This window comes from Phocoena phocoena, chromosome X, assembly GCF_963924675.1.
Source record: "Phocoena phocoena chromosome X, mPhoPho1.1, whole genome shotgun sequence".
Lineage (NCBI taxonomy): Eukaryota > Metazoa > Chordata > Mammalia > Artiodactyla > Phocoenidae > Phocoena > Phocoena phocoena.
The window spans coordinates 28,404,066-28,416,128 of NC_089240.1; the positions used below are offsets into that span (position 1 = coordinate 28,404,066).

General features: G+C 36.0%; 1 protein-coding gene across 1 annotated transcript in view; it reads right to left on the minus strand.

Annotated features, from left to right (window-relative positions):
- Positions 1 to 12,063, minus strand: part of DMD (dystrophin) — a 2,035,184-nt gene that overhangs the window by 1,420,192 nt on the left and 602,929 nt on the right. Inside the window, exon 18 of the mRNA XM_065901098.1 lies at positions 7,190 to 7,313. Within this exon, the coding sequence (XP_065757170.1) occupies positions 7,190 to 7,313 (124 nt within the window). The remainder of the gene's footprint in view (positions 1 to 7,189; positions 7,314 to 12,063) is intronic.

A 12,063-nucleotide genomic window follows, 5' to 3' on the forward strand; every position in this document is an offset into this window, starting at 1 on the left:
AGAGGGAGTATAAACTCCCAACAGCGGTCTACCAAACAAAAGTTCAGGAAACAGTTCTGGCATCTTCACTGAGATATGGACTTCATAAAAAAGCAACATAAAATCATAAGGCTAGAAGACGATGAATTTAACAGAAATGGAATGAAATACCAAGGCGACAGAGACACTGATCTCATAAGGAAGAAACTAAAGCCGCATTATTACGATCCAAATTAATACTGGAGATTGTAAAATGTAGACTTGATACTGAACAAAAGAGAAGGGAATGTGTTTTTGACTATGGTACTAAGCAGCATTCTTTGGACTCAGTAGCAAATAAACAAGTATTCCCATTTGTCAAGTAGAGAGTTATAGTATTTTCAAGTACCCTAATTAAGTTGTTCCTGTATTTCCAGACTGTGCAAAATCTTTGGCTATGCTGACATGTGGGGATGTTTTGTTATCCACTAGGGAATAAGTGTAACAACACTTTACTGGTCTCAGAAACTTGGGGATTACTTTTTTCTCAGATGTTTTTCAAATGTTTCAACATCTTCAGTCTTTCTTCCTCTTCCATGGTTCCAACTCTCTCTATTTATTGATATATATATATATATATATATATATATATATATACACACACACACACATATATATGTATGTATATATGTATATACATACATATATATGTGTGTGTATATATATATGTATATATATAAAAGCTTCCCCCTTGTTTTCAAGGCCACGAATATTATCTGAATGTTCTTCAATGATGACACCCATTTTCTTCCATGCATTTCATCTTCAATGTTAGTCCAAATATCTATAGCCAGATTTTAGCTCTCACTACTTTACAGAAACTTATTTCATGAAAGGCTCCAAATATTTTTCCTGCCAGGTACAATGCTTCTTAAAGCATTAAGTACCGATGACTAAAACAACCTCTTTCAAATCACCTTGTTCATGAAAACATATCTGCCCTTGACATTAAGATCTTTCTATAATCTTTCTTCCTCTAGAAACTCATCCAGCTTTTCTGTATGTGTGCCTATTTCCTTATGTATCTCTGTTTATCATATATGTATGTGTATGAATACATACGTATAATATGGATATATTTTTAATTGTAAAAGTATATATTTTATAACAAAACGCAGTTTTGAAATTATTTTTTCTCAACAGAGAAAAATACTTTACTCAGTATATATTTCGTATATGATCATATGTTTAGAAGCTTCTACTCAAGATTCTAAAGTATCTAGTACACATAAATTCAAGTAAAGGCATGAGTGAACCATTGCATGAGCAATGAATTGTACATTTTCAAATATATAATGGGCTCATGAAAATTCTGAGATCATCAGGAAGTTATGAATTCTAAAGTGTATAACTTCAAGTGCAAAATAAAAGGCAATTCAAATCACTATGCTGGGCACACGAAACTAATATAATATTGTATGTAAATTATAATTCAAAAAATAAGATAATTGTCGAAAAAGGCAATTTAGTTGTATTATTAAAAAAAAGAAACATAATTAACATAAGTTTTAAGCAAAGTATACAGGAAAGAGAAGTTTACTAGTTCTTTAATAAGCTGATTAAAAACACTCATGACCTCTTGTCCTCCTTCTTTACCGGCATCTCTTAAAGGCCTCTTCTTTTCATGACATCTTTTCTAATTAATATGAAAGTAAGTTCCACATCCCCCAGAGTCCTACTCTGACTATAGAAGCAATTAATTTTCTATTCACTTAAGATTCTATAATGAAGTTTTACCCTTTGACAGAAAAAGTAATTTATTCACTCAAATGTTTATTCAGAAGTTGTTAAATCCTTCATATTGGTAGCGGAGCCTGACTTAAAACGTGCCTGCAGAGCTGAAAAAAAATCACTTATTCACATAATCAAACATTAATTGGATTAAATACCAGGCGCCTATGTTACACACTGCATACCAAAACCAAACTAAGCCAAACTAAAAGCGAACGAACAAACAAGCAAAACCCAATCAGATTAAGTTCCAGTCCCTAGTTTCTAGAAACCAACAATATAATCAATGTAACAATGGCGAGAAATCAGTTTGGATAAGTAAAAAGGAATTAGGTCATGGTAGTCTGCATAAGGGCGACATGAAGACAGTGACTTTGCCAATGCCTTTCAGTCAAAGGCCACCAGGAACCTGCCTGTAGATGAACAAAGTTAAGTTCATTTACTAGTTGCAACAAGAGACATGGCATATAATAGGGAACTATGGGGGTATGTCTCTAAGAGGATGTTACAAATAGTTTATAGGGTTTGGGCTTGTGTAAGGTGATGTGGGTGGTCAAGGAAGCAAGGCTTTGCCTTTAATTAGACGCTGTAAGGAAGTGGAGGTGATTCTATGATTGGATATCTTAAATCTTCTTATCTAGATGGCAGAAAGAATGTAGAGGCTAAAGCCATGATTAGTATAGGTGCATAATCTGTCATATTAGTGAAGAGGAGGGATATTTGGTCATTTTGGGTGGTTTGGACAATGTTAGTATTTTTTACTGTATTGAGACATAATTACACAATGGTCACGTTTTTGTCGTGATCCATCATGACTGTGGAGTGGCCCTGTCTGAGGTGAGCATTCGGAGTTGTTTGTCATATGCAACATGAGAGCATTACAGACTAGCTGCAAGCACTAGTACAGCATCTAGCACCTCCAAGGCCTAACTGCAGTGCCAACCCAGCTCCTGGGTCTCAGTGGCTGCTCTTTTCTTTCTCAAATGAATGTAAACAGAGGCATAACAGGATACTACTTATGTTTTAGTAAGTTCACTCTGGCAGAAGTGATGTGAAAACTTCTAAAGTAAAACAACATTAGTGGCAGTGAAGACCAGCTAGGGACTGTCATCTTAAACCAAAGTCAGCCATAATATGAGCTTTAGTCAGGGTTGTGGTTATGGGAATAGAGAAAACTGGACAGTTTCAAGAGCTGTTAAGGGAATGAGATTAAATGAACTTGTCAAAGGGTAGACTTGTGAATGGTAGAAAAAAAAATCTAGATGACCCAGTTAGCTTTTAGGTTTCTGGATGAGGTTGCTGGAAGAAGAAAAGTAAAAAGAAGGAATAAAGGAGTGCTGGAGAGAGACTGAAGTTTAAGTTTGCAGGCAAACATTCAATTAAATGTGCCTATTACGCAATTAGATATATTGGACTGGGCTTTAAGGGAGAGACATGAGCTAAAGATACACATTTGGGAGTCATTAGAGAATAGATGCTATTTGAATGGGAAGTAATGAGGATAATCTAGAGAGGAAAACAAGGGAAGAACTGTACAGAATTTCAATATTAAAGGAAAAACAAGATGGAACAAAACGGCAAAAACGTTAAAAAGGTAAACAATAGAGAGTGGTATTCCATAATCCAAAGGAGCAAAGAATTTCATGAAGGACTAAGAGGTTAATAGGGTCTATTCCTGCAGAGAAGTTGGGAAAATAAGGCACACAAATATTCACATATATATTTATAGGATAGGATGGAAAGATGGAAAAACAGCCTGTTTAAAGGCTGATGATAAAGACCCAGAAAATAGGGAGACACTGAAGAAATGGATGTGTGGCTGAATGGAAGCAGGTTCCTGAGGACACAGACAGTGAAGATATTGAACATGCACCCCCTGAGATTAGCCCTAATGAGCCAAAACACAGTCTCTTCCACCAAGGCAGAGGGAAATAAAGAGACCGTGAGCACAAATACACATAATTTAAGAGATTATTTTAACTAAAGAGGGAAAGTCACCTACTGTAAATGGTGGGGAAAAGTTTAAGAGACCTATAAAAACTTGAAATAATAGTTAAGTTGAAAAATTTTACTAGAGAAGTATGGAAAGCTTAGGAAGAATTACTGATGAGTCTGTTAAAGTGTGGTTTTTCCGAAATGGAGTAATGTCTGGCAGCGAAACATCTACAGTATTGTTAATGCAAGTGGGTAGGTGAATTGAGGAGAAGAGGGAAATGGAAGCTTTCGGAGACAGCAAGATAGTCCACATGGGCTGAGATTTTTAAGGATAAAGGCATAACTTGGGTGGAGGAGACTGTGAACCTGATGCCAAAGTCTTCGAAGAGAAAATAATAGAATAAATTGGTGAATGACAGATGGCCACTTGGCATGAAACACAAGGGAAGAGGTAGTTTTACATTAAGGGTGGTACCTTTGGAAGTGACCCTGAGAAGTGAGTAAACTAGCAATTCTAAAGGAGTGGAGGAGTGAGTCATTAATCTTCGTGGTGATCTTAAGGGTAAACGTATTGGGTTGGCCAAAAAGTTCGTTCGGGCTTTTCCCCATCTTACAGAAAAACCCGAACGAACTTTTTGGCCAACCCAATAAATTCCATATATGAACAAAACGGGTATACAGGAGAGAAAGTCTGTTTTGGAAGAAGGGTTTCCGAGTGCACAGTGAATGAGTGTGAGAAAGCACAAAGAAGAGAAAGCGAGACAGAGGAAAGAGTACAGAAGAGCATAGAGATGAAGATACAGGAAAGGACAGGTGAATAGAGGTTCCTATATTCTCCGTGGCAAGCACAGATAACAGAGATAACGGAACGGTAGAATTAACTGGCTTGAAGATTTCCCACAGAACTTGGTGAAAAGTTGATTTGGTATGGGTGTAAGCAAGTGTAAGTCCCAGGAAGAGCCCAAGGCCTATTGACCTTAATGGCTAGTAGGAAAGCTTTTCAGGAGAACATTGTAGAGGTATAAAATCACCTTGGGGTAAGAAGAGCTTGTTTTGTTGGTTTAATTACTAACTTACATTACCATGTGCTCAGTTCAAGAAGTTGAGTAGCTATACCTGTTAAGTCAGCTGGAAATTCTGAACTATGGTGACATTAACAGAATGAGTGAAGAACACCTAGGAGTCTGGTAAAGTCTCCCACTGTGTATTGATTCTCCAACATTTATGTACATAGGAATCACCTGTGGATCTTGTTTAAATGCAAATTCTGATTTATCAAGCCTGAAATCAATCCTACAGTTCTAAGAAGCTCACAGATGATGCCAATACTGGTTGTCCAGGGACCACACTTTGAGTAGACATGTCCCCTAGAACTCAACTTTTAAAAAAGTGTATTATGTTAATTGTATGGATAAAACACATTGTTAATAGAGAAGGAACATTTTTGTTAGATTTAAAAGTATATAAATCTGAAGTGACAGTGTCCTAGGATATTCTAATTGGCTGAAAGTGCTTGATTCCTTCATTCATTTATTACTTCAAGTGAAAAAAAAGGAGTTATTATTTAGCCATTTTTAATGAATGCCTAAAAATGAATTAATACCACTCAAGCTCATGAGATAGGCCTCCCATGTGTTCAAAATAACCTACATAAACTGACAGGTGAAGAAGCAAGAAAATTAATGTATGCCTAAACTGCATATCCATCACCATTACTATGTATTTCTCTCAAGGATTTTTAAAATACATATACCTTATATTTAGCCTGAAGGAAATGTCTAGGTAAATCATTTCATGTCATATTTTAGTAGGCAATTAAGAATGATGTTTTTATTTCAGAATATGAGAGTAAAAGTTGATAAAGGTGACTCAACGAAGCATCAGAAAACCACTCATAGAGTATTGTACATTTTTTTTAGCACTTTCAGTCTCTCATTGCTGGACACTATTGATTAAATACAAATTGGTTCTAGGTAACCATATGATAACAGGAAATTTTTAAATTTATAGTCCGGAAATGCTAGAATTCAATTTTCCTGCTTGATCAAAGCTATTTTAAGACACAGAAATAGGATGGCAAACAGTTAAGTAGATTATTCAGATAGATAAAAAATATTTAATTAGCTAATAAAATGTCTACCCAAGGTGATTCATACTTTCAGTGGTCGAGTATGTCACATGAACTCCGAAACATAATTAGAGTTCATCTTCTCTAAGTAATTTTCTACTTGTAGAATTTCCCTCAAAAATTATAACAAAGACTATACCTTTGAAAAAGTATACTCTGAAATAAGATATTTAGCTATTTTCTACATGTTATCATTCAGTTTAATTTTAAAACTAAAACATTAACAATATAATCATAATTCCCTTTTCTTGAAACTATTTATAATAGTCCGTTATTAAGCTGATAACAGAATACCACAGAAAGCCAATAAGAAATTTAAAATAACTTTCCCATTTATAAACAGTCAACTCTGAGCAATGTTGATGAAATTCTCTCTCCCCCTCAAGCAGCCTAAAACAACAGAATTTTTTCTCCTAGAAGAAGATTTTTTTGTTCTCCAAAAGTTCCAACCCCACGGCAGGTATTCCCTTGTATCTGTGTTAGTGTTGTATTTGTAAACACCTAATAGATTTTGTAATTCATGAAATCAAATGCTGGAAAGATAAAGCAGAGTGAATCCACACATGTGATCTTCCTATAGCTAAAATTATTTAACATTCAGAATACCTGTTTCTTTAGCCTGTCCACTGCAGAATATTCACTCTGCCTGTGAGAAATTTCCTCACAAACTATTGCCAATTATATACCAAAAATGGATGTTTATAAGTCGAAGTTGAAAAATCAAAGCCTTGATAATGTCCCTGAAGATGAAACAGCCCTTATTAAATTAATAAAAATCCCTATTGCAAAGGATGAAACTATAATGTCTCAGTAGGAAATAAAACCAGCAAACAATCTTTTATAAAAAAATACTGAAAAAGGCCGGGCATCTTTTAGTTATGTTAATGTAATACATACATATCCAGAAAATGCAAATATGTTATAACTTATGACAATTATTAATGATTTTGAAGTATAACATTTTGATGACAGTGAGAGCACAAACAGGGTCTTTAGTATTCCTAAGGGTCGGGTCTATTCTATTCCATTCTGTTCTGCAAGCCTGCTAAAATATCAGCCTTCAGGTGAAAGAACAATACATGAAGGGAAATCAATATGAGTTCATGCTACAAAGTTGTTAATTTACAGCTAAGTAATATAAAAGTTAAAGAAAGTTTACAAAAAGTATTCCTCATTAGTCACAGCAGAATCAGTAAACATTTCTCTATGCTAAACTTTGATTCTACTTGATATGTAAAATATATTTCAAAGATATCTTTAAAAGCATTATATCATATCACTTTAATCTTTTCAACTTTAAGAGAATAAGAGTTCAGAGCATAGAGTTTACAAGCAGCAAAACTTAGCAAAATACATAAAAAATAATGCATAACCTACATTGACTTTTTCCTTAAGGTCTGAGAAGTTGCCTTCCTTCCGATAGATTGCAAATTCAGGACTCTGCAACACAGCTTCTGAACGAGTAATCCAACTGTGAAGTTCAGTTATATCGACATCCAACCTAAAACAGGGAAGAATAAGGGTCATTATTTCTTGATTATCTCTTTCTTCTATATAGGAAGAAAAAGCAATCTATCAACATTTACCATTTTTTTCCCAACTGGAAACTTCTGCCTGATGCCCCTATTACTGTTAACAGCATTACTATTTCCCTAGTCAGGATGGCTCAAAATTTGGAGTCAGCTTTGATCCAGTCTCATGATCACAGAGGTCATTTTATTCATCTCAGTGTAGCAATGACCTCTACAGTATCTTCTATAAGTTATTCCTCAGCCTTTGTTTGAATGTCTGCATGATTGAAAAGTTAGTACTTTCCAAGATAACTCTTTTTGGAATGTAGTTAGAGTAAACAAAAAATTCCTTTTGGTGGCCCCCATTAAACCATACCTCGGATACTCATGCCCTCCGTGTTGTCTCCAACCATATTGACGCTGTGTTTGGTCATATGACTTGCTATAGCAAATGGGAGGGATATTAGTACGTGTAACGCAAGCATGGGCTTGATAAGTGCTTGCACCTTGGATCTTGTTCTCGTAGAACACACACTCTGAGAAGGCAAGTGTTATATAAGACTTTGAAGGATCCTAAAGTGCTTTACAAAAGCTCAGGCTTGCCAGGTGGAAAGACCACGTGAAAGAGCATGCAGCACCAGGCAAGTGAATAAAGCCTTCTTTGACCTTCTGACCCAACTCAAACACCAGCTGAATACAACCAAGTGAGTGCTCTAGCTGACTCCACTCAGAGCCACGGAACTGCCCAAAGAGCCCTGCCCACACTGCAAAATTGTGAGAGATGATAAATAAATAAATAAATAAACCATTAAATTTTGAGGTGGGTTGTTATGCTGCAATAGATACGTGATCACCCACACTGTTATTCCCATTCTTATATTGCAGAGATCTATGGAGCTACTGGGAATAAACTATTAACTCTGATGAGGTGATTCAGGTCTACTTAAAGCAGATATTTTCAAGGGAGTAAGGCGAGTTGCAAGGGTGGAGAATGTCTATGAATCACTTGAAATTTCAGGCACAATTCTGAATGTGTGTGCATTTTTCTTGAGAAAGAACCTATAGATTTTATCAGCATCTGTAAAGAATCTATGATAACGGGAATTTAGAGATCATCTAATCCAACTGTTTATTAAACAAAACAAACAGGCAAACAAACAAATGAAAGTTATCCAGAAAAATCAATGACTTACTCAATTTTCATAGGAAATCTGTGGAGTAGACCAAAAATACAAATGCAAGGTTTAAGACACCAAGTAATGTACTGTAATCACCATGCTGTAGCTTCTTTTCCAATACAACCCTCAAATAGTTGAAATCAACTCTTTAAATCCACTAGAAGATATCTGATGGTCAGCCTACCCTACTCCTAGTTACTTCAATGGATATTCCATGGTTTGTCAGTATCTTACTTTCCTTAAAATTTGGTTCCTAAAAAGATCGTATCAGTGGTGTTTAGTATAATCAGGAAAGAATAGACAATTATCTTCTTTATGAGTACTTTCATTGAGGTAGCCTAGAGCTCAATCAACTCAAATTTCAAGGCTTTAAATCATATAAACCTGTTAGAATTTGTCATGTTAGTTGCAGGCTATTGTTTTAAAATTAAACTGATAAAGAGTTTCACAGAACACAAAACACTTCCAAAAGCCTTTTGTTTTCTTACAAAAATCAGTGGTAATGTACTACCAATCTCTCTGCTCATATGAGGAGACGGAGGCTCAGAGAAATTAAGTCAATTGCTCTCAGACTGTTAGTACCATACGGACGAAACTTAATTCATCTTGTTCACCATTATATCCTTCACCTCAAAGAGGACCTGATTCATAGTAATAAATATGTACTAAGTTTTTATTTACCAAGGCTACCCAACTGGAAATAGAAGAAACAGAGATCTGAATTCAGAGATTTTTTATTCTAAATTCCACATCATTAAATGTCAATCCCTTATTTCATTTGCATATGGATTATAAATATTTATGGTGTTTTATTTTATCATACATGGTGGTTATCTTTCCTACATTTGTTTTTCGCATAAGTTTAACTATTAGGTTTCCTATTTCTTCACTTGTAATGCTGATTTTAAGAGTCCTGTTGCATGCTACTAGAAATCTTTCTCATTGATGTTAATTTATGAAATCAACAGTCTTCAACTATGGTCATTTAGTCACCCACCAAATCCAGTGCATGTTTTCCATCAGAACGTCTTAAGAAGGGCATTTTTGTTTTTCCTTTAGTCCAGTATAAAAATCTGTGTGTGTCTCTGCCGGTGGACATTCACTTGCCAGTGCATGGGGCGGGCCAGGAGTACTGGGATGTTAATACCTCAGGGGTGACCCTCAGCTAGTGAGAGCCGGGAGTTGGTAGATAAATATCCCAGCTCCCTTGCCTTCAGTGCAACCACCTTGAGGGATATTACACACAGTGTCTCAGAAGGTTCCCAGCAGGATTGAGCACAGTTGCCTCCATTGTTAACCTGCTCATGTATCATCCTGTAATGGCTGCCTTTTTCTTATCTCACTTCCTCACTTTGCTTCCTGGGATTACTTCCTAAAAAAACTACCTGCACCAAATCTTTGTCTCCAGATCCACTCTTGTGGAAACCCAGACTAAGGCAATGATCAACAGCCTCAAATGAACCCAGCATCCTGCCATATTTAATTTTTTCACCTTGAGCTCTGACTCTCCACAGGAACTATTTCAAACTTTTCCCAAAGCTCTCAAAGCTGTGATCCGTCTTTTTTGTTTGGGATTGACATATACATACTGCTATATTTAAAATTAAAAAAACCAACAAGGGAAAAAAAATCAACCAAAATGAAAAAAAAGCTCTCATCCATCTTCTTTCTCCACCTATCAACACATGACATTGTTTCCTACTTTACAGAGAAAAGTGCAATTATCAGACTAGAATTTCTCCCTTCCACTTCCAATGTCCAAATATTCAATCTTACCTGCCTGTGCCCTTCTCATTCCTTTCCCTTCAAATGAGTTTCTCTTCTTTTACTTAAAGCTAATCCCTCTACCTGCATTTTGTACTTCATTCTCTTACTTCTTCTCAGGCATTTGAGTCTATCAATTTTTTTTAATGTATCCACTGTAAATTCAACCCCTCCCTCTCAAGTTAATTCTTCATATGGAAATTTAAACATATTTTTATGGATTCCTTTATTAAAAAATCAACACTCTCTTGACCTCCATATTCTCCTCTGGCCATTCTCTTATCTTCTGCAAAGGCAAATGTTTTGCAACAGTTGTCCAGTTTCCTGTCAGTTCCCCATCTCCTCTTCACTCCTTAATCCACTCAATGTTGTTTCTTAACAAAAACATATTAATAAAGGAATCATGTCACTAAAGCCAATGGAGAGTTTTACTTTCTTGCCATCTAGCAACACTTAACACTGTTGTTGACCATACTCTTCTTTGAAATTCTTTTTTTGCCTCCATAATCCCCCTCTATTTATTTTGTCTTCTATTTCTATGACCACGGGTAATTTTTTTCTTTGCAGGCTCATCCTCTTCCATCCTGTTATTACATGCTGAAGTTTATCAAGGCCCAGTTCATTTCCAATCATCTTCTATCCTATTATATTACTCTCTCACTAGCAACCTTATTCATGCTAATGACCTTAACCACAATATATATATCAATGACTCCGATACAGATATCTCTACTTCAAGCATTTCTTCTGAGCTCCATAGCTACATAACCATCCACCTACTGGATGATCCCACTTGCATGCTGTAAGAGCTCTTTCAATATATAATGTCGAGACCTAATGTTTGATTTTCTCTCCCAAACTGGTACCCTCCCAGTGTCCTCAGACCTGTGAATGGCATCACCGTCTATCACCTTTGATACCCTCCTCTCCCTTCCCTCACATATTTAGCAAAGTCTAATCCATCAAACATTCTATTTCTTGTGAATCTACCTGCTGCTCAGGATCTCTACAGTTGGCATCCTCACTGATCTTGCCATTAAATGTGACCAAAACTACTGAAATGGCCTCTCCACTGGTTCTAGGCAACCTTTCTGGAACCCTCCCATCTGTTCCATGCACTACTGGTGAAATTATCATTTCTAAAAGATATCTGATTATATAACCTTCATTCATTAAGCCACTCAAAGACTTTCCATTTTTCTTAGGATAAAGAGCAAAATTTCAGACCTCTTAACCCTATACTTTACTTCTAGAAACAAATCTCTCTTCAAGTTTCTTAGGGAACCAAGGAGCCATACTGCAGTCTTGTCCCTCCCACAATGAAGTGAAATCCTTCATTGACTCTTATCCACTAGAAGATTTCTAATTTGGAAACTTGGCTTCTTGATATAATCCACGTTGGTCACTCTGGTCAAATCTGTCCCTTCACCTTTACACTAGTCTGACTCAATCACACATCAAATACTCTCTGAGTCATAAAGGTGAGATGTGAATATCCACCATTCAATGTCAAATTCTCCCTTTAGACTTGGTTTTTGTGGTCCCACACCCTTTTGATTCAGAGTATCTCTCTTAAAGATTGCTCACATCCACCTACAGGTCCATGAAACTAAAAGCTGACTCAAGGTGCTAAGCTTGCATCACAGCTGGGAGAGATCTGCTAAGGCCTATGTTGGAGAAAGTTTTCACCAGGCCTAGAATTTACATTGGTCTTGTTTGAACATGTGTTATAATTATCCTTTATCACCACCTCTAATCAATTGCAAAAAAAAGGTAAAGGATATTTATTCAGTTTGAA